The sequence below is a fragment of the Cetorhinus maximus genome, chromosome 7 (assembly GCF_964194155.1).
Source record: "Cetorhinus maximus chromosome 7, sCetMax3.hap1.1, whole genome shotgun sequence".
Classification (NCBI taxonomy): domain Eukaryota; kingdom Metazoa; phylum Chordata; class Chondrichthyes; order Lamniformes; family Cetorhinidae; genus Cetorhinus; species Cetorhinus maximus.
Genome location: NC_135885.1, coordinates 66,872,820 through 66,896,899, shown reverse-complemented (window position 1 = coordinate 66,896,899; position 24,080 = coordinate 66,872,820). Strand labels below are relative to the sequence as shown.

At 41.9% G+C, this 24,080-nt stretch overlaps 1 protein-coding gene across 2 annotated transcripts in view; it reads right to left on the bottom strand.

Moving 5' to 3' along the window:
• rev1 (REV1 DNA directed polymerase) overlaps positions 1-24,080 on the bottom strand; it is a 140,409-nt gene that overhangs the window by 47,476 nt on the left and 68,853 nt on the right. For both annotated transcript variants that reach the window (XM_078545666.1, XM_078545667.1), the window contains one exon: positions 21,214-21,386. In XM_078545666.1, the coding sequence (XP_078401792.1) occupies positions 21,214-21,386 (173 nt within the window). The remainder of the gene's footprint in view (positions 1-21,213; positions 21,387-24,080) is intronic.

The following is a 24,080-nucleotide window of genomic DNA, read 5'->3' as shown; positions in this document are numbered from 1 at the left end:
CCCGGCTAGGAGACACCAAGCAATGTTTATATTATTAATAAAATTGCTACTATGAAATGGGTTCAAAGGGCCTGCTGATACACATGAAAATTTACATTCAAAGGGGAAGGCTGGGTATAACAGAAAGGAGTTTGCAGGGCATGTAAGATCTAAGCCTGTAAACCTACAACTGTCTGCAAAGGAGCCAAATTGAAAGGAACCTCATTTTAAATTCATAAGGTGAAAATGCTTTGTCTGGTGTCTGTTTAAGTTTATTGGTTATTGTTGCCTTCGTGGAGATTAATTTGGGAATTTGTTGAAAGTTATGAAAGTAGTACTTTGTAGTTATGTGTATGTGTTTAATTTGTTGTAACTTAATAAATGTTTAGGTTGATATAAAAACCTTGAGAACTGGTGGTGTCACTCCTGAATTTAGAGCTGCAACTCAAAATTATTTACCAGTTGAAAATATAGGTTATGACAGTTGTTTAAAGTTTCCCTCTGGGATTTTAAATAACTCAGCCTTGACAAACTGCTGTGTCATAACAATTGGGGGCTGTTGGCAGGATAAAATTTCTAATTCTTTGATTAGTTTGGAATTGGTGAATCTTAAGGTTACAGGTATGAAAAGCACCTTGAACTCAGGCGTTGGTGAGGTATTTTAGAAGTGGTGAGACTGCAAGATGGCTTTGGCAATTGCTAAGACTTGCCTGGGGGTAGATGATATAACTGTGATTGGGTTGCAACAAATAACCTAGAGTAAATTAACAGAGTTGACAGATAAGTTAAAATTGGGGTTACCTGCGGGGGCTAGGAAATCAGATATAATTAAAAGAACCCTTAGGAGGAAGTGATCATAGTATGATAGAATTTACCCTGCAATTTGAGAGGAAAAAGCTGGAATCAGATGTAGTGGTATTACAGTTGAATAAAGGCAGCTACAGAGGCATGAGGGAGGAGCTGGCCAGAATTGACTGGGGGATGAGCCTAGCAGGAAAGACAGTGGAACAGCAATGGCAGGAGTTTCTGGGAGTAATTTGAGAGACACAGCAAAAATTCATCCCTAGGAAGAAGAAGCATACTAAAGGGAGGACGAGGCAACCATGGCTGACAAGGGAGGACGAGGCAACCATGGCTGACAAGGGAAGTCAGGGACAGCATAAAAGCTAAAGAGAAAGCATACAATGCGGTGAAGAGCAATGGGGAACCAGGGGATTGGGAAGCCTACAAAGATCAACAGAGGACAACTAAAAAATAAATAAGGAGGGAGAAGATTAAATATGAGAGTAAACTAGCCAGTAATATAAAAGAAGATTGCAAGAGTTTTTTTAGATATATAAAAGGTAAGAGAAAGGCAAAAGTGGACATTGGGCCGCTGGAAAATGACGCTGGAGAATTAGTAGTGGGGAACAAAGAAATGGCGGAGGAACTGAATAGGTACTTTGCGTCAGTCTTCACAGTGGAAGACACAAGTGACATCCCCAAAGTTCACGAGAGTCGGGGGGCAGAGGTGAGTATGGTGGCCATACCAAGGAGAAGGTGCTAGGAAAACTGAAAGGTCTGAAGGTGGATAAATCACCTGGACCAGATGGATTACACCCCAGAGTTCTGAAGGAGATAGCTGAAGAGATAGAGGAGGCTTTAGTGGTGATCTTTCAGGAATCACTGGAGTCAGGGAGGGTCCCCGAGGACTGGAAAATCGCTAATGTAACCCCCCTGTTTAAGAAGGGAGTGAGGCAAAAGACGGGAAATTACAGGCCGATTAACCTGACGTCGGTCGTTGGTAAGATTTTAGAGTCCATTATTAAGGATGAGATTTCAGAATACTTGGAAGTGCATGGTAAAATTGGGCAAAGTCAGCGTGGTGTCATCAAGGGGAGGTCATGCCTGACAAATCTGTTAGAATTCTTTGAGGAGGTAACAAGTAGGTTAGACAAAGGAGAGCCAATGGATGTTATCTGCTTGGACTTCCAGAAGGCCTTTGACAAGGTGCCACACAGGAGGCTGCTCAGTAAGATAAGAGCCCATGGCATTAGAGTCAAGGTATTAGCATGGATAGAAGATTGGCTGTCTGGCAGGAGGCAGAGAGTGGGGATAAGGGGGTCCTTAAGGATGGCGACCGGTGACTAGTGGAGTTCCGCAGGGGTCAGTGTTGGGACCACGACTTTTCACTTTATACATTAATGATCTAGATGAAAGAACTGAGGGCATCCTGGCTAAGTTTGCAGATGATACAAAGATAGGTGGAGGGACAGGTAGTATTGAGGAGGTGGGGAGGCTGCAGAAGGATTTGGACAGGTTAGGAGAATGGGCAAAGAAGTGGCAGATGGAATACAACGTGGGGAAGTGTGAGGTCATGCACTTTGGTAGGAAGAATAGAGGCATGGACTATTTTCTAAATGGGGAGAGTATTCAGAAATCTGGAGTGCAAAGGGTCTTGGGAGTCCTAGTCCAGGATTTTCTTAAGGTTAACTTGCAGGTTGAGTTGGTAGTTAGGAAGGCAAATGCAATGTTGGCATTTATTTCAAGAGGACTAGAATATAAAAGCAGGGATGTGCTGCTGAGGCTTTATAAGGCTCTGGTCAGACCACATTTAGAATATTGTGAGCAATTTTGGGCCCCGTATCTCAGGAAGGATGTGCTGGCCCTGGAGAGGGTCCAGAGGACGTTCACGAGAATGATCCCAGGAATGAAAGGCTTAACATATGAGGAACGTTTGAGGATTCTGGGTCTATACTTGATGGAGTTTAGAAGGTTGAGGGGGGATTTGATTGAAACTTACAGAATACTGAAATGCCTGGAAAGAGTGGACGTGGGGAAGATGTTTCCATTAGTAGGAGAGACTAGGACCCGAGGGCACAGCTTCAGAGTAAAGGGAAGACCTTTAAGAACAGAGATGAGGAGAAACTTCTTTAGCCAGAGAGTGGTGAATCTATGGAATTCATTGCCACAGAAGGCTATGGAGGCCAGGTCATTGAGTGTATTTAAGACCGAGATAGATAGGTTCTTGATTGGTAAGGGGATCAAAGGTTATGGGGAGAATGGGGTTGAGAAACTTATCAGCCATGATTGAATGGCGGAGCAGACTCGATGGGCCAATTGGCCTAATTTCTGCTCCTATGCCTTATGGTCTTATTAAGTATAGCTCAGCATCTACAGTTGGAAGTGAAACCTGACACTCGTGAGTCACAGCTGGAGGTAGTGACACTTCAGTTACAAATGAAGACGCTTGAATTTGGACAAGCAAAGGAACTGAATAAACTTGAATTAGAAGCAAAGGCCAGAGAAATGGCTTTTAAAAGGAACAGGTAGAAAGGCAGGAGAGAGAAAGAAAACAGGAAAGGGAATTAGAAATTGTGAAGACAGAGAAGGAAGAAAGAGAAAAAGAGAGAAAATGTTGGCAGTCAAAAAAGGACGCCAGTAGGTGAGGAAGGACTTATCTCCAGAGTAGAACCCAGTGGGGAGACGTTTAAATTTGTACAAGCTCTTCCAAAGTTTGAGGAAAAAGATATTGAAGCATTCTTTATTTCATCTGAGACGTTAGCTAACAGATGAAATGGCCACAGGAAAGCTGGACGTTATTATTACAGTCCAAATTGGTGGGTAGAGCGCATGGCTATCCGACGAAACGTCGGTGAATTATGATGTGGTGAAAAAGGCTATCTTGAGTGCATATGAGTTGGTTCCTGAAGCATATAAAGAAGAAATTTAGGAATATGAGAAAACAGCTTAGGCAAACTTATATCGAGTTTGAAAGAGTAAAACAAAGTAATTTTGACTGGTGGATATGGACGTTAAAAATAGAGACAAAGTATGCATCTCTTAGGGAAGTAATTCTTTTGGAGGAACTTAAAGATTCAATCCCTTCGCTAGTGAGAACTCATGCGGAGGAACTGAGGGTTGATTCTGTAAGACAAGCAGCAGAGATTGCTGATGATTATGAGTTAGTTCATAGAACTAAACCTTTATTTAATCACCCTTTCAAACTGGAAAAGGATAAAAAGTGGGAAGGTGAAAGGAAGGTAGGTAGTCAGGGAAGAGGAGGAGTAGCTGGAAGTTCCCAGGCAGCTTTTTCTCAGGATAAAAAGGAAGATGTTGAAGGTAGGAGTGCCATTCGAAAATTGAGGTGTTTTCATTGTAATAAAGTGGGGCACACGAAGTAAGTGTGTTGGAAATTGCAGGAAAAATCTGTTGGAATTATTGGGGTACAGAAAAGCTTTGGAGAGTACTGTGGGTTCTGAGGTTCAGGCACAGGAGAAACCAGTGATTTGTGTAGAGGTGAAATTTGGAGAATCGGTGATAGGTGAAGAAATGGGAATGTGTTCACAGTTTACTCAAGATAATTCTGAGGAGCAGGTTGCAGGAACGTTTAAAGATTTTGTGTGTGAAGAGAGAGTCTTTCCACGTGCATAGGATGGAGTAGGTAAAGATGTTAAAATTTTAAGAGACATAGGGGCTAGTCAATCCTTAATGTTGTGAGATAGTGATATTTGTTGTTCAAAGCGAGTATTGCAGGAGCAGGTAATAAGAAGTGGGGTTCATGGAGATGTGAAATCTATTCTATTGTGGAGGGTAAATTTAAGGAGTAAATGGAAGACAGGCGAAGTTATAGTTGGAGTGGTGGAAAAATTGCCCATTGCAGGGGTTCAGTGTATTCTGGGTAATGTTATAGCTGGATTACAAATGTGGGTGATGACTATGGTAGTTGAGCAGCCTATAGAAGTGTTTTCAACAGAGGTGTTGCAGAAGGAACATCCTGGATTGTTTCCTGATTGTGTTGTAACAAGATCAAAGGCTCATAGGGAACAACAAGAAAAACAAGGGCAGGCTGTTCAAAGGCAAGAAGAAGGTGTCGAAGTCCAATTAGTTGACACTGTGTTTGATAACATTGTTCAGGAGGAAGGATTACAGGATAATCCTGCTGAAGTGTTTAATTCAAGGTTAGTGGAGTTACAGAAAAATGATTTGCAATTAAAGCAGTTATATCAGCAAGCTTACTCAGAAACAGAAGCAAAATGTATTCCAGTATGTTATTACCTTCAGGGAGATATTTTAATGAGAAAACGGAGGTCGGATCATATCTCAGCAAATGAAAGCTGGAGGGAGGTGCATCAGATTGTTATCTCATTGGGATATAGAAATGAGATTCTGAGGATTGCTCATGAAATTCCAATGGACGGGGTGGGGGAGGCATATAGGAATTTATTTAAGAAAAGACAGGAAAAGATAGAGGGTTTTTTTTTGGTCAGGATTGCTTAGTGATGTAGTCAAATTCTGTAGAACTTGTCATACATCTCAAGTAACAGGAAAATCACAAGCAGTGATTAAGCCAGCGTCTTTAATCCCAATACCAGCATTTGAAGAACCTTTTACCAGGGTCATGATTGATTGTGTAGGATCCTTCTCTAAGACTAAAAATGGAAATTAGTATTTACTGACAATAATGGATGTGTCTACCAGGTTTCCTGAAGCGATACCTTTAAGAAATATTACAGCTAAGAGGATTGTGGAGGAGTTAATTAAAATCTTTACAAGATATTGTTTACCTAAGGAAACACAATCAGATCAGGGGTCAAATTTCATGTCACAGCTGTTAAAGGAAGTAATGAACAGTTTGGGGATAAAACAGTTTAAGACAACAGCTTATCATCCGGAGTCACAAGGAGCTTTGGAAAGATGGCATCAAACTTTAAAAACTATGATGAGAGCGTACTGTCAAGATTATCCACAGGATTAGGATACAGGAATTCCATTTTGTTATTTGCTATTAGAGACGCTCCTAATGCTGATTTTAGCCCTTTTGAACTAGGTTATGGTCATGAGGTAAGGGAACCACTGAAATTGATTCATGAGAAATTGGTGGGTCACAATTCGGAAACTATTCTGGATTACGTATCAAATTTCAGGGAAAGCTTGAACAGAGCATGTGAGTTGGCCAGGGAACATTTAAAGACAACACAGCAACTGATGAAAGTGAAGGCAGATAAGAAAGCCAAAACTTGCAGCTTTGTTTCCGGAGAGAATGTACTAGTTTCGTTACCAGTACTCAGTGATTCATTAAATGCAAGATTTAGTGGGCCTTACAAGATTGAAAAGAAATTGAGTGCAGTAAATTATTTAATAAATACTCCACATAGAAGAAGGCATAGGGTGTGTCATGTAAATATGCTTAAAAAGTACTCTGACAGGGAAGAGGAACAAAAGTTATTAGTGATGATATGATGAGAAATAGGTAGAAGTGCAGGACTCTGAAATTGGTTTTCCTCTAATCAAATTGGATAATGAGGGGGTGCTTAAAAATTTTAATGAAATAGAGTTACCTTCCAAACAAGTGTCAAAGTGATTTGGAAAAGCTATTGCAGCCACACAAACCTATTTGTGGAAATAAGCTGGGGAAGACAGATTTAGCTACACATGATGTCTCTGTACAAGTTTCATCTTCAATAAGGCAACATCCTTATAGATTAAATCAGGCAAAGTTATCACAAGTACAAAAAGAAATTGATTTCAGGCTTCAAAATGATATCATTGAGTCCAGTTGCAGTAACTGGAGTTTGCCTGTTGTATTGGTATCGAAACCGGATGGAGCACAAAGACTGTGGGTGGATATCGAAAGGTGAATGTGGTGACAAAAGCAGCTTCATATCCTATACCAAGGTTGGAAGATTGCATTGAGAAGGTGGGACAATTGAAATTTATCACAAAGATCGACTTGCTAAAAGGATATTGGCAGGTACCATTGTCAGAGAGAGCAAAGGGGTTATCAGCTTTTGTAACGCCAAGTGGACTATATCAGTTTAAAGTATTGCCATTTGGTATGAAGAATGCACCTGTGACATTTCAAAGACTGACAAACAAAGTAATTGCAGGTCTAAGCAATTGTGTTGTTTATATTGATGATTTAATAGTTTTCAGTCAGATGTGCGAGGAGCATTTACAGCATCTGGAAGAATTATTTACTTGACTACAAGAAGCTAATTTGGTGATGAACTTGGCTAAAAGTGAATTTGCAAAAGCGCAAGTTACATATCTAGGAAACTATTCTCCTGGATTACGTATCAAATTTCAGGAAAAGATTGAACAGAGCATGTCAGTTGGCTAGGGAACATTTAAAGACATCACAGCAAGTGATGAAAGTGAAAGCAGATAAGAAAGCTAAAACTTGCAGCTTTGTTTCTGGAGAGAATGTACTAGTATTAGACATGGTAAGGTGGCGCCGAGAGATGCGAAAGTCAAGGCTATCGTGGATTTCCCAGCGTCTACAACAAAACAAGAAGTTTTGAGATTTCTGGGCATGAGTGGGTTTTACTGGAAATTTGTACCAAATTTTAGCTGAGTGGTTGCTCCACTGACTGAACTATTAAAAAAGGACAAGAAGTTTCAATGGACACAGGAGTGTCATAAGTCATTTGATAGTTTGAAAACTGTATTAACTACGACACCAGTTTTGGCAGTACCCAATTATGCCAAGCAATTCAAGTTGGTCGTTGACGCAAGCGATGTGAGCATTGGGGCTACACTATTACAAGATGACATTGGAATTGAAAAACCGATAGGGTATTTTTCACGGAAGCTGAATGTACAACAGAAAAGATATTCAATGATCAAAAAAGAGACTTTGGGTTTGGTGTTAATATTTCAGCATTTTGAAATTTATGTTGCAAACAATTCATCAGGAAAAATTGTTTATACAGACCGTAATCCTTTGAAGTTTTTGGACAAATTTCGAGACAACAATGCAAAACTTTTCAGATGAGTCTATTACTACAACCATTTACTCTATGGATTATACATATTGCTGGTAGAGAGAATCTGTTTTCAAATGCATTGTTCAAGAGTTTTGAAGCTTAAAGGAAAATTGGACATTTAAAACAACCTGGACACTGAACTGGAGCAATTTCTGTTGATAGTAAGGACTTATATATATATTATGTTAATGCATGCATCTGGTAATGTAATAGGGTAATACATAAAGGAGTGTGAGATGGGTTATTAAAAAAATTGAAGCCGTCTTTTAGAATTATGACGGTTCATTTTTCAATAGGAAGAGGGATATCAGGAAGAGATATTAATGTATATAATGTTATTGGAAATTACTTTTTTTTAAATAGAGGTTTAGTCTGGTGTGTGTTAATTGGATTAAAGCCAGCTAGTCTGAGTGCTTTGAGTATAGTAGTTTTGAGATGTAAACAGTAGGTAGAGGGTAAATTTGCATTTTGTTGCATAGAGCATTCAAGAGTGGGAATGAAATCTTGCACCTAACTCAGAGACACCAAGCAATGTTTATATTACCAATAAAATTGCTCCAATGAAAGGGGTTCAAAGGGCCTGCTGATACAATGAAAATTTACATTCAAAGGGGAATGCTGGATATAATAGAAAGGAATTTGTGTGTGCAGTACAGAGGCATGAAAGATCTCAGCCTGTAAGCCTACAACTGTCTGCAAAGGAACCAAATTGAAAGGAACCTCATTTTAAATTTGTAAGGTGAAAAATGCTTTGTCTGATGTCTGTTTAAGTTTATTGGTTATTGTTGCCTTCATGGAGATTAATTTGGGAATTTGTTGAAAGTTATGATAGTAGCAATTTGTAGCTATGTGTATGTGTTTAATTTGTTGCAACTTAATAAATATTTAATTTAGTTTGATATAAAAACCTCTCGAGAGCTGGTGGTCTTATTCCTGAATTTAGAGTTGCAACACAAAACATACCAATTGAAAATATAGGTTATGATAGTTGTTTAAGGTTTCCCTCTGGGATTTTAAATAACTGAGCCTTTACAAACTGCTGTGTCATAACACAAGACAGGAGTGGTGCACAACCAGAGGCAGCAGCACCAAACTGCTGGGAGACAGGCATGACTGCATTTCCTTACCCCCATGAAGGAGATCACACCTGGAGTACTCTGTACAGTTTTGGTTTCCTTTCTTAAAGAAGGATATCATTGCAATGGAAGTTGAGAGAGAGCTCATTAGGCTGATTCCTGGGATGAAAGGTTTATCTTAAGAGGAAAGGTTGAGCAGGTTGGGTCTGTACTCGTTGGAGTTTTGAAGAATTAGATGTGATTTTATTAAAACATATAAGATTCTGAGGGGGCTTGACAGGATAGATGCTGAGAGGATGTTTCCTCTTGTAGAGGAATCTAGAACCATGGGGCACAATTTAAAAATAAGGGATCTCCCACTTAAGACAGAGGTGAGGAAGGATTTCTTCTCTGAAGGTTGTTAGTCTTTAGAATTCTTTCCTACAGAGAGCAGTGGCGGCTGGGTCATTGAATATATTTAAGGCTGAGTTAGGCAGGTTTTTGGATTGACAAGGGAGTCAAAGGTTATGAGGGACAGTCAAGAAAGTGGAGTTTAGGCCACAATTAGATCAGCCATGATGTTAATGAATGGGAGAGTAGGCTTGATGGGCCAAATGGTCTACTCCTGCTATTTCTTTTGAACTTATGAGATCATGTTTTCCATTATTGGAGTAACCATGGTGGAGGTCATGGCTGATGTTCATACCAAATCCTCCCTCAGATATTCCTCTTGCCCCTTGTCCCACAATCTTTTCTGATTCACAGCTGCAGATGGTGTAAACATGCACCTCTTGTTTTGCCCCTTTCCATTACCACAACTCAATACTTGTGCCTTTCTCCTTTCAGATACCCAAGAACTGCAACTTGGCCAGGCAGTGGTGGAACAGCAGAAGGTGAATAAACACCATCACTCACCCCTCTCACATGCAGCTACCAGTTCAAGTACTGACACTCCATGCTTTCGTGGATAGCTCAGAAGCTGGATCTGCAAGTAGTGAGTCAACAGGTATAAGTAGCCTGCAGCAAGGGCATGGGGCAAGGTTAGAACAGATGCCAGCTCACTGGAGGGCAAAGCCACTCAAGTTCTGCAGAAGAGGACTCAGGTGATGACTTTGATGAAACAACCCACAGAAGGCTGACGGGTATGCACACTGAAATGCTTGGTGTATTGGCAGGTCGCCAGAAAATTGCGGTCAATGTCAAGAAGCATTAATGGGTCCAGCACCAACTTGGCACACCACCTTGAGCCCATCCTTTTGAGTGTGCAAGTGGTGGCCAACTCCATTAGCACATTTGTGGAGCCAACCATGATACCAATGTCTCAGCTTCCACTGCTGTGCAAGCAGATTTCACTCAGCGTCTGGGTGCCGCAGTGGAAACTCAGACTAAAGTTATGCAAGTTCAGACTACTGCCATCATAGCTACAAATACCAGTGCTCAAAGGGGCTTGAACAAGATATCACAACAGTCCAAGAATCTGCCTTCCAATGCTATGATTACTGAGGCGCTAACCTGGGCAAGTAGCAGTGGCAGAGTAAGAACCTTTTGTCCTCTCTTAGCAATAGGCCTCCCACCACTGCCATATCACGAGTGCCTTTGCTGTTTCTGTCAACCAGCCAGCACAGACTGTTGCTGTCCATGCTGAGATGGTGCAGTCCAAAGCCGGTGCTAGATTCAGAGCTGCCTGAGGTTGTCCTGAGGTTGTAAAGTCATCTGCCGTCTGCTCCAGTGAAAGTCAGCAGACCTCTTTCAGCTATGCTGCAGCCACTGGGGCAGCACTGGGACTGGCAAAGGCACATGGAAAATTGACACTAACAGAACACACATGGGTGATTCATTGACTTCTAAAAACAACATGGCATTGTTTGATTCTTAAATTTGGTTTGGAATGTTTATTTTGTGGAGGGCTTTTATTTTTACATTGGACCAAGCAAGCCAGAGGGAGGTGTGGGGATGGGAGATTGGAGTTGTGTTCACTGGTACAGTGACGATCATGGGCAGTCTAGGCAGAGCTTGGCTGTATTGGCTGCCTCTTCCCAGCTTCCTCCTCCTCAGCTGGTCTTCTTACAGCTGGAGGCAAAGGCTATGTCCTCAAGATGGCAGGGTTTTGCAGCATGCATCAGACCACCCCAAATCTTGACACCTGCTCTGCTGAGTGCTGCACTGCTCCTCCAGAATAGTTCAGGCTGTGGAACACCACTGAGCACCCCATTTGTCTGCTCTACCACATTTTATGCAGCAGCATGGCTTTCATTGCCTGCGTGCTGCTCACCTGTGCATGGGTTGCACACTGGTATGTTGGAGTCATGAGCCGTCATCAAAGATTATCCCTTGTTGCCTAGTAGCCACCCTCAGTTCGTTGTGATGATTCAAATGCAGATAGCACAACAGACTGCCGCGGAACAAAGGCATCACGATTATGCAAAGACATGGGGCAATGAACTGCATGATACGCTGCGTAAAGTTACACATCAGCTGGACATTGAAGGCATGGTATCCCTTGGGTTTGTTTGTGATACATCCCAGAGTTGACATGCTGTGCCTGCAAAGCAATGTGAATGCAGTCAAGGCACCCTGCATGGACAAACTGCAATCCTCATGAAATCATATGCTCGCTTTGCCTGTTTCATTCTGGCAATACAGAATGAAATATATTTGGCTTTCTCAGAACACAGAGCCTCAGTGATCTCCATTATGGAACAGTGGACGGCAAACAGGGAGATGTTGCAAATATCTTGTGCTCTAGCCTGGGAGGAGCCAGGCATATAGTTCATGTCCAAGGTTACCTTCATAGCTACTGGTAATGGTGTCGTTGCTCTGCTCTGATGCTGCAGTTGTGGCTGTAGCAGGTGGCAGTTTTCAATGAGGACATAAGAACATAAGAAATAGAAACAGGAGTAGACCATTCTGCTCCTCAAATCTACTCTGCCATTCAATAAGATCATGGCTGATCTTCTTGTGTTTTGATTTCCACATTCCCATCTAACTCCGATAACCCTTGATTCCCTTGCCTAATGTTGGGGGAAGAAAGTAAGTGAGAATTTATGGTAAGGGAGAATTCATTATAAGGGAATGAATTACTTAAATTAGAATCTACAGGCAGGCCAGCGCAAACCAGTAAATCAATGGTTAAACAGTTAAACCAGATGAACTTTGTACACCCACAGGGCTTGCAATCACCAGCAAGGTCCTGGGAGCTAGACTGGGCATGAAGGAATTAAAAATAAGATAGATTGGGTGTCCTGGGAGTCAGGCTGGAGACTTAGGTTGGAAAACAACTGTGTGTTGTTCAACAGACAGGGGAAGGACAGATGGTCCCAGCTTAGTTAGGAGGGAATGTCTCTGCCTGAGTGAAAAGTGGGGTGTACAGAGATGCCAGAGATGTACGTGATCAGTAAAGTATAAATATGCTGAACACTTGTAATTTAGCAGAGTGCTATCTCAAGCTGCCTTGAGATGGTTTTCTCCTTGCAATTGCTCGAATAAACGATCGTGACTTGTACCTGAGCCTCCTGTGGTCTGTTTGTCAAAGTTACCACAAGAATCTATCTGCCTCTGCCTTAAAAATATTCAATGACCCCCGCCCCCACCACCTTCTGAGGCAGAGAATTCCAAAGCCGCACAACCCTCAGAGAAAAAATTTCTCCTCATCTCTGTCCTAAAAGGGCAGCCCTTAATTTGAAAACAGCGCCCCCTAGTTCTGGACTCACCCACAAGAGGAAACATCCTTTCGACGTCCCTCTTGTCAAGGCCGTTCAGGGTCTTGTATACTTCAATCAAATCATGCCTCACTCTTCTAAACTCCAGTGGAAGCAAGCACAGTCCGTCCGATCTTTCCTCATAAAGCAACTCACTCATTCCAGGTATCAATCTAGTAAACCTCCTTTGAACTGCCTCCAATGCACTTACATCCTTCCTTAAATAAGGAGATCAAAACTGCACACAGTATTCGAGATGTGGTCTCACCAATGTCGTGTATAACTGAAGCATAACATCCTTACTTTTATGTTCAATCCCTCTTGTAATAAAGGATAACATTCCAGTAGTCTTCTTAATTACTTGCTGTACCTGCATACTAACTTTTTGTGACTCATGCACTAGAATACCTAGATCCCTCTGCACCTCAGAATTATGCAGCCGTTCTCCATTTATGTTCTACTCTACTTTTTTGTTCTTCCTGCCAAAGTGAACAACTTCACATTTTCCCACATTAAACTTCATTTGCCAGATCTTTGCCCACTCATTCAACCTATCTATATCCATCTGCAGTCTCGTGTCCTCTTCACAACATACTTTCCTACCTATCTTTGTGTCATCTGCAAATTTAGCTACCATGCCTTCACTCCCCTCATCTAAGTTATGTAAATTGTAAAAAAATTGAGGCCCCAGTACAGACCCTTGTGGGACTCCACTCGTCGCCTCCTGCCAATCTGAAAAAGACCCATTTATGCATACTCTGCTTTCTGCCAGCCAGCCAATCTTCTATCCATGCTAATATTCTACCCACTACACCATGCGCTTTTATTTTCCGTAATAATCTTTGATGTGGCACCTTATCAAATGCCTTCTGGAAATCTAAGTACAGTACATCTACACCTTTACCTAGCTTCCTATTCTTCTTGAATGTCAAGTACCCTTCAATATTAAGGACCCAATCTTTGTTGTCCTGCAGCCACATCTCCGTAATTGCTATCAAATCATATTTATTTACTTCAATGTGGGTCATCAATTCATTTACTTTGTTATGAATGCTACGTGCATTCAGATAGAAAACCTTCAATTTTGTCTTTTTGCTACCTTTGTAACATCTAGTCTTGACTGTTGATGTACTCTTAGGTTTTTTCTCTTTGCCCCTTCCAGCCATTCTCTGACCCTCATTTTTCATATTGCTATCTTGCTCTCCTGTCTTGACTCTACACCTTGAATTTCTACCTCTATCCAAACTTGATCCCTCATGTGAAGCACATCCTCAGTGAAGCAGAAATGTCTGAAAACATTGTTCCTCACTGAGGTTCAGAGAAAAGAAAAAATCCTCTCTCTTCTAAAAGCTTATCCTGCTCTGTGTTGCTTCTATTCATTCTCCCTGTCATGCATATTGGCAAGCTGTGTCTGGGAGCAAGTGGTTTGTGCAGAGTCCATGAAGCCAGAAAACATCTTAGAGCATGTGATGCCATGTCATGCCACTAACTGTAGACTCTACCAACTTTAAATAACTCCAAACACTTCTATAATTGCAACAAAATCTAGTAGAAATCAATCAACACCTAACCTGAAGTAGTTGATTATCTCTTTTAAATAGTGTTGATAGGGGCGAACACATGTCCAGCTTTACATGTTGAAGATATGGCTTGAGCTGGAGTTTCTAGCTCCACAATAGATATGCCTATCTGCATACTTCAGGCGGATGATCCCTGCAGGCATGAGCCAAAAAGATTGGCCCAAGGATGCAAATTTCACAGACAAAGTTAGTGGTACACTACAATAGTGTACCAATAACATTTGGACTATGTAGCCCTCTGATGCTTAACTATCCCTTCAGACAAAGAAATCTGCCAACCCAACCTAGTCTGGGCAGTTTACATTTTAAAAAAAATTGCTAGAAGGCAGCCCAGCATTACCTTCTGAGGACAACTATCAAGAATGGGCAATAAATGCAAACCTACTAGTATCACCTTCATGCCAGAACAAAACAAAATAGAGCACAATTCAGCTTCATGTCATATTGCTGCTTTATTCTTGTGTATACTGATATTAAATTATTGGCACATACAAAACAGGATGTGGTTCGAAAGCTAAACTCAACGGTCCAGACACAAGTATGTGCACTTTAAAAAATTCTTTCATGGGATGTGAGCAAAACTGTCAAGGCCAGCATTTGTTGAGGTGGTGGTGGATGAGCTTCCTTCTTGAACTGCTGCAGTCCATCTGGTGTAGGTACACCCGCAGTGTTATTAGGAAGGGCATTCCAAGTTTCTGACCCAGAGACAGTAAAGGAATGACGATATAGTTCCAAGCCAGGATGGTGCATGACTTTTGAGGGGAACTTGCAGATGGTAGAATTCCCATGCGTCTTGCTGCCCTTGTCCTTCTAGGTGGTAGAGATTGTGTATTTGGAAGATGCTGTCTAAGGAGCTTTGGCAAGCTACTGCACTGCATCTTGTACATGGTACACACAGTTGCTACTGTGCATCAGAGGTGGAAGGAGTGAATACTTAAGATTGTGGATGGGGTGCCGATGAAGCTGGCTGTTTTGTCCCGGATGGTGTTGAGCTTCTTGAGTGTTGGTGGAGCTGCACTCATTCAGGAAAGGGAACAGTATTCTATCATGCTCCTGAATTGGGTCTTGTAGATGGTACACAGGCTTTGGGGAGTCAGGAAGTGAGTTACTCACAACAAAATTCCCAGCCTCTGGCCTGTTCTTTTATACAAAAAATGTATAATAGCAGGTCCAGATTTCTTTGGATATTGAGGACAGGGGATTAAACACTGGGCCACTGAGAGCAGGAGATGGCAGAGATACTCATCAGATTCATTGTGTGGGTGATATTGAAGACAGTGGGAAAAATGTTGCTGATGTAGACATAAATTATTCCGGAGGCTAGGTTAGGCGAATCATGGAGAAGAACATTGATGTTTAATGGCGAAAGTGGCCCATTTCTGGGCCGATGCCTAGGATGCTATACAGAGCATTTTAAAGGCCTTTAAGACTTTGTGTCGGTTGGAACTAAACAAACTATTTTACTGCCCAACAATATTAGGAAATTAAATATAGGAGTATGTCATTTAGCCCTGCTAGCCAGTTTTGCCATTAATGAGACGATGGCTGATCTGTGACCTAACTCCTTTGCCCCAGATTCCTAAATGCCTTTGGCTAACAAAAACCTATCAAGCTTAGATTTAAAATTAATCTAGCATGTACTTTTTAAAAAAAATATTCATTCAGAGGATGTAGGCATTGCTGGCTAGGCCAGCATTTATTGTCCATCCCTAATTGCCCTAGAGAAGATAGTGGTAGTGAGCCTCCGTCTTGAATCACTGCAGCCCATGTGGTGTAGACCCACAGTGCTGTTAGGAAGGAAGTTCTGGATTTTGACTCAGTGACAGTGAAGGAATGACGATATAGTTCCGCGTCAAGATGATATGTAACTTGGAGGGGAACTTGCAGGTGGTTGTGTTCCCATGCATCTGCTGCCTTTGTCCTTCTAGGTAATAGAAGTTACAGGTTTGGAAGGTGCTGTCGAAATAGTCTTGGTGAGTTGCTGTAGCGCATATTGCAGATGGTGTACACTGCTGCCACTGTGTGTTAGTGGTAGAGGGAATGAATGTTTAAGATGGTGGATGGGGTGCCAATCAAGTTTCTGCTTTGTCCTGGATGGTGTCAAGCTTCTTGAGTGTTGTTGGAGCTGCACTTGTCCAGGCAGGTGGAGAATATTCCATCACACTCCTGACTTGTGCTGTGTAGATGGTAGACAGGCTTTGGACAGCTTTACTCGCTGCAGAATTTCAAGCCTTTGACCTGCTCTTGTAGCCACAATATTTATTTGGCTGGTCCAGTTCAGTTTCTGGTCAATGGTAACCCCCAGGAAGTTGAAACTGGGGGATTCAGTGATGGTAACACCATTGAATGTTAAGGAGAGATGATTAGACTCTCTTGTTGGAGATGATCATTGCCTGGCACTTGTGTGCTGCGAATGTTACTTGCCAGCTATCAGCCCAAGCCTGAATGTTGTCCAGGTGTTTCTAAATATGGACATTGACAACATCAGGGTCTGAGGAGTCGTGAATGGTACAAAACATATTGCAATCATCAGCGAACATTCCCACTTCTAACCTCAAGATGGAGCGAAGGTCATTGATGAAGCAGCTGAAGATGGTTGTGCCTAGGACAATACCCTGAGGAACACCTGCTGTGATGCCCTGGGACTGAGATGATTGACCTTTAACAAGCTCAACTATCTTCCTTTGTGCTAGGTATAACCGAGGGGTGAGTTTTCCCCGATTCCCCTTGACTTCAGTTTTGCTAGGGTTCCTTGATGCCACACTCGATCAATGCTGCCTTGATGTCAAGAGCATTCACTGTCACCTCACTTCTTGAGTTCAGCTCTTTTATCCACGTTTAGACCAAGGCTGTAATGAACTCAGGATCTAAGTGGCCCTGCTGGAACCCAAGCTGAGCGTCAGTGAGCAGGTTATTGCTGAGTAAGTGTCGCTTAACAGCACTGTTGACAGACCTTTCCATCAATTTGCTGATAATCGAGAGTAGGTTGATGGGGCGATACTTAGGCCAGTTTGGATTTGTCTTGCTCTTTGTGGACAGGTCATACCTGGGCAATTCTCCACATTGTCAGGTAAATGCCAGTGTTGTAGCTGTAATGAAACAACTTGGCTAGGGGTGCAGCTAGATCTGGAGCACAAATCATCAGTACTATTGCTGGAATGTGTCAGGTGCCATAGACTTTGCAGGATCCAGTGTCTTCAGCCATTTCTTGATATCACGTGGAGTAGATTGAATTGGCTGAAGAATGGCATCTGTGATGCTAGGTCTTCAGAAGAAGGCTGAGATAGATCATGCACTCAGCATTTCTGGGTGAAGATGGTTGCAAATGCTTCAGCCTTGCCTTTTGCACTGATGTGCTGCACTCCCCCATCATTGAGGATGGGGATATTTGTGAAACCTCCTCCTCCAGTTAATTGTTTCATTGTCCTCCACCATTCCCGACTGGATGTGGCAGGATTGCAGAGCTTAGATCTGATCCGTTGATTGTGGGATTGCTTAGCTTTGTCTATCACATGCTGCTTCCATTGTTTGGCACGCAAGTAGTCCTGTGTTGGAGCTTCAGTAGGCTGACACCTCATTTTTAGGTATGCCCGGTGCTGCTCCTGGCATCCCCTCCTGCACCCTTCATTGAATCAGCATTGATCCCCTGGCTTGATGGTACTGTAGAGTGGGGGATATACCAGCCCATGAGGTTACAGATTGTGTTCGAGTACAATTCTGCTGCTGCTGATGGCCCACAGCGCCATGGATGCCCAGTCTTGAGTTGCTAGATCTGTTTGAAATCTATCTCATTTAGCACGGCAGTGGTGCCACACAACACGATAGTGGGCATCCTCAATGTGAAGACTGGACTTTGACTCCGCAAGGATTTTGCGGTGGTCACTCCTATCAAGAGTGTCATGGACAGAGAAATCTGCGACAGGTAGACTGGTGAGGACAAGGCCAAGTAGATTTTTCCCTATCGTCGGTTCCCTCACTACCTGCCGCAGACCCAGTCGAGCAGCTATGTTCTTCAGGACTCAGCCAGCTCGGTCAGTAGAGGTGCTACTGAACAACTCTTGGTGATGGATGTTCTCTCTCATCCAGAGTAGGTTCTGTGCCCATGCCACCCTCAATGCTTCCTCTAATTGGTGTTCAACATGGAAATGGAGTAATACTGAATCGTCAGCCAGGGGAGGTGGAATGATGGTGGTAGGTGGTAACTAGCAGGAGGTTTCCTTGCCCATGTTTGACCTGATGGCACGAGACTTCATGGTATTCAGGGTCAATGTTGAGGACAAGCAGAATGGAATATAAAAGTAGGGAAGTTTTACTGCATCTGTACAGAGACTTGGTAAGACCACATCTGAAGAACTGTGTACAGTTTTGGTTTCCCTTATTTGAAAAGGGATCTAATTGCATTGGAGGCAGTTCAGAGAAGGTTCACTCCACTCTCCATCTCATTCCTGGGATGACGGGCTTATCTTATGAAGAAAGGTTAAACAGGTTGGGCCTTTATCATTGGAATTTAGAAGAACGAGAGGTGATCTGATTGAAACATATAAAAGCCTAAGGGGTCTTGATAGGGTGGATACCAGGGAAATATTTCCTCTTGTAGAGGATACAGTTTAATAAGAGGTATCCCTATTAAGACAGAGATAAGGAGAATTTTTTCTCTCAGAGGGTTGTTAGTGTGTGGAATTCTCTTGCCCAGAAAGCAGTGAAGTTTGGATCACTGAATAGATTTTTGAAAAACAAGGGAGGCAAGCGTTATGGGAGGCTGACAGAAAAGTTGAGACCACAATCAGATGAGCCATGATCTTATTGAATGGCAGAGCATGATTGAAGGGCCGAATGGCCTATCCACCACATGCTCCTAAGTTGTATGTGCCTGACTCCCAGGGCTGTATGCTACTGTGCTGCCATTTCTGGTGGGTCTGTCCTGACGTTGGGGCTGGACATACCAAGCGATGGTGACGGTGGTGCCTGGGACATAGTCATACTCACCGAATCATACCAATGCCAGACTGTTACTTGACTGGTCTGTGGGACAGCTCTCCCGATTTTGGCATAAGCCCCCAGACATTAGAAAGGAGGACCAAAAACAATAAATGCTGGTAAAACTCAGCAGGTCTGACAGTATCTGTGGAGAGAAAGACACAGCTGGCTAGCTCTGAAGAGTCATACGGACTCGAAATGTTAACTCTGCCTTTCCACAGATGATGTCAGACCTGCTGAGTTTTTCCAGCATTTTTTGTTTTTGCTTCAGATTTCCAACATCCGCAGTATTTTGCCTTTATGTTAGGAAGGAGGACTTTGCAAGGTTGATAGGGTTGGGTATGTTGTTGTCGTTCCCGTTGTCGCTTCTGGTGCCTAGGTCGATGCCAGGTGGTCTGTCCGGTTTTATTCTTTTTTGGCTTTGTAGCAGTTTGATACAACTGAGTTGCTTGCTAGGCCATTTCAGAGCGCATTTAAGAGTCAACATATTGCTGTGGGTCTGGAGTCACATTTAGGCCAGACCAGGTAAGGACAGCAGATGGGCATTTGTGTACAAGATGGGTTTTTACAAGAACCAACAATGGTTTCATGGTTACCATTACTGAGACTAGCTTTTAATTCCAGATTTTTTGTTAATTTTTTGACCTGTCATGGTGGGCCTCTGGATTACTAGTCCAGTGACATTACTACTACCCCACTGCCTCCCTAGTTGAAAAATAAGAGTTCTAAACTACTACCACCCTTTCTATACAGAATAGTTCCTAACTTAAATCTTGAAAGGACTGGCTCTAATTTTAGGATATGTAGAATCCCCAATCTGCTATAATAGTTTCTCTCTAAACACTCTTATCAATTCTCCGTAATATCTTGAAAATTTCAACCAAATCACCCCCTCATCTTCTAAAATCCTGGGAATACAACCCTAGTCTGTGCAATCTTGCCTCATAATTTAATCCTTGGCATCATTCTAGTAAATCTACGCTGCACTTCCTACAAGGCCAATATATTCTTCCAAAGGTGTGGTGCCCAGAACTGAACAAATGGTACTCCAGGTGTGATCTAACCAGGGCTTTGTATAGATGTAGCTTCTAACTCCTTGCATTCTTGCCCTTTAGATATAAAAAACAGCATTCCATTAAGCCTTCTTGATTAGTTTCTGCATCCATACTTAAAACATAATATTTAGAAAACAGAAATAACAACACCAGTTGAAATGGCATAAGAAAACGCCAGTCATTTAGTTCACTCATTTCATCAAGTTGTTACAGAATGGGATGTCATGATATGATTCAAAAATATATCTAAACTTCTGGCAGGATACACAAAGTTCCCATGATCTTTTCAAAACTGAGTTAGCCCTCAAATCAGTTGGACCACATTTGAATGGCAGCCTCTAGTGACACTGTTCAAACTGCAGAATTTTCAGAAGTTTTAAGTTCCTCATATACCATAAAAACACACATCTGGAAAATTTACATATTTTTAATCCACCACTTGGTTCGCTACACCACACAAACCATTTTTGAGATAGTCTTTGGGGAGCTTTGTAGGAGCTGCACTGATTCACCTTTCTTATTTTATTAACATTTTCTGGAGCAGTAATTCATCTTCAAATCACTATATCCATCAGGCAACGCAATGAGATTGGAATTCATTACATATGGAATTGCATGTCTTAAAAAAGTACCATTAAGCTGCTTTTATTTAAATATTCTCAAATTGCAATCAAGGAACAGTTTGCAGCCAATGGCTATGTTGATTTGAGTTCTTTTTCACACAATAATCTCTCGTATATATTTTTTAAATCTATAATTCCAGCCTACTCTATTGTGTTCATAATTATATAGCGTATTTTGACTTGATAGTTGCTAGCAAGAAAAGTCAGAATCAGAGGAGAACTGATGATTAGCAGAACAAAATAATGATAGGATATGCTGATCCTCATTCAATTTAATTGTTATAAACAGTAGAAATAATTATTCTAATGGCTGGCAGGTTTAACAGCAAAAATGAAAATTCAATACTCATTTAGCTTTAGATTCAATCTTCAAGTAAACTGCTACAATGATTTTGAATTTAAAGTAGCTAATCAGTGAATTTAACTTTACAATGCCTGTCTAATTGGCATTACATAAGAGATTTAGTTTTAGAAATGACCATAGGTAATTCACCATACCTGGTAACATTGTCACAAACTCCATGCCCACCAAACTTAGCCGGTTCTGTAGGTGCACCAGCTTTTCTTATCATTACTTTAAGAGTTAGACGCTTCCCTTTCATTCCAGATATTTCTAGTCGCCGCTGGATCTCCTCTGCAAGGTTGAGAAGAAACACCTCAGCCTCTTTAGTCTGAAAGGGGGAAAGATGACAAGAATATTACCATTCAGACTTTTAGTACAAAAAATGACTTGCACACAAGCAGAAACAAAGCTTACATATACTCACTTGCTCATGGCTTCCAACCTCTAATTTGTCAACAATCTTTACAAATATAGAAAATCATTGCAGAGTGCTTTATAATATATAAATATTTGTTTAAAGTTGTAAACATATGTGAAAACAGGATGACATGGCTACTGTCTACAATTATGAAACCTTGCTTCAAAATGTAAGTTGAGTTACATGGAGAATAATGATTGAATTACATGGAGAATAATGTAAAGTATGGTTAATGCTTTAACCATACTTTACATTTTCTGGTTTATGTAGGGGGTTCCCCTTTCCATTTTCTAGCCTTCCTGTTATGTTGAAAGTCATATTTTTTATTACTGTCTCAAGCTGGCTACAAGCTTACAAGCATCAGTGGTGAGAGAAACATGGTTAAAACGTCAGGTCAACGATCTGAAAATTTAACCCAATATTTTTATTATTATTCATTCATGGGGTGTGGGAGTCACTGGCAAAGCCAGCACAAATTCAGATCCTTAATTATCCTTGAGAAGATGTTGGTGAACTGCTTCTAGAGTGACTGCAGTACGTGTAGTGTGGGCACACCAATATTGCTGTTCTATAGGGAGTTCCAGGCTTTTGACCAAGTGACGATGAAGGAACAGTGACATATCTCAATGTCAGAATTGTGAGATACTTGGAGGGATACTTGAGCGTGGCAGTGTTCCCATGCATCTGTAGGCTTGTGCTTCTGGGTGGTAGAGGTCCCGCCTTTGGAAAGCGTTGGAAGAAATCTTGGCGAGTTGCTGCAGTGCAACTTACAGGTGGTACTCACTGCTGCCCACATATGCCACAGTGGTGCAGAGTGTGAATATTTAAAATGATGGATAGGGTGCCAATTAAGCAGACTGCTTTGTTTTGGGCAGTGTCAAGCTTTGAGTGTTGGAGCTGTACTCATCCCAGAAATTGGGGTGTATTCCATCACATTTCTGGCTTGTGCCTTGTAGATGGTGGACAGGGTTTGTTAGACAAGAGGTGAGTTACTTTCCACAGAATACCCTCAGCCTCTGACTTGCTCCTGTAGCCACAGTATTTACGTGGCTGGTCCAATTAAATTTTTGGTCAAAGGTGACCTCAGGATGTTGATGGTGGGGGGATTCAGTGATGGCAATGCTATTAAATGTCAAGGGGAGATGGTTAGATTCTCTCTTGTTGGAGATGGTCATTGCCTGGTACTTGTGTAGCATAAATGTTACTTGCCACTTATCAGTCCGAGTCTGAATTTTGTCCAGGTCTTTCTGTATGCAGGCACTAACTGCTTCATTATCTGAGAACTTGGGAATGGAACTGAATACTGTGCAATCATCAGGGAAGGTCATTGATGAACAGCTGAAGATGGTTGGGCCTAGTATACTGCCCTGTGAAACTCCTACAGCAATGTTCTAGGGTTGAGATGATTGGCCTCCAACAAACACAACACAACCACGACTTTGTGCTAGGTCTGATTCCAGCCAGTGGAGAATTCCCCCCACCTAATTTCCATTGACCTTGATTTTACTAGGGCTCCTTGATGCCACATTTGGTCAAATGCTGCTTTGATCTTGAGGACCCTCAGTCTCACTTCTGGAATTCAGCTCCTTTGTCCATGTTTGGACCAAGGAGGTAATGAGGTCTGGAGCCAAGTAATTCTGACAGAACTCAAACTGAGCATCTCTCTTCAAGGATATCTCTTAACTTGTTGAGTGTTCCCAGCATTTTGTGTTCACTGTTGCAAAAAATGCTGTTTGTTATTTTGGATGAGGCCAGTTTGGTGCTATGGGAAGCATGGATGATGGATTTGGAAGGTTGCAAAGGTGGCAATGTGGTGAGTAACTGCACAAAGCTTCGAAGCAACAATACATTCAAGGATTTTAGAGTGGAAAGGTGGGTTGGAAATGGGAAGGAAGTTAAAAAGGCTAGAGAGATCAAGGGCTTTTTTTTTAAGGGGATGGTGATGGTAGAGGGAACCATTTACACTGTGATCTAGAGACAGAGAAAAGGAGAATAAGGGAGAAAACAAATATGCTTCAAGTCTAGCACAGGAATGGTTAGGGGCATTGTTTTGGAAGCAACAGCAACAATTGAAGCTGTGGAGGCATTAGAATGGATGCAATGTCTCAATTTAAGTGACTAAGAAATCCATAAGTTCCTCATGTTTGCTGTTCTTCGAAAGCCACCTTGTATGTCCAACTCTCCTGCAACCTCCATTTATCATCATCACAACAGGCAGTCACAGCATAGACAACTCCCAACATTCCTCACCTCATAATCCTCAACAACTTCTTCCCAAATCTCTAAGATTAATCATTTCACTGGAATTTATTACTTACTTCCTGTCGACCCTTGAGTGCTGACCACTCAATATTATGTCAAAGAGGCAATCAGTCTCTCTTTTCCTTCAGACACTAACCAGCACACTTTCAAAACTGCCATCATCACCAACTCCTTAAAAACCCCATCCTTGATCCATACATCCACTGTAATTGCCACTTCATCACAAACATCCTCTTCCTTCCTAACACTTATGAACTCTTGACTTATGACTTATGAATCCAACTCTTGCACATCTCTTCCAGCCCTTCAGTCTGGTTTGTCTAACAGACTACCTTGCTCAAA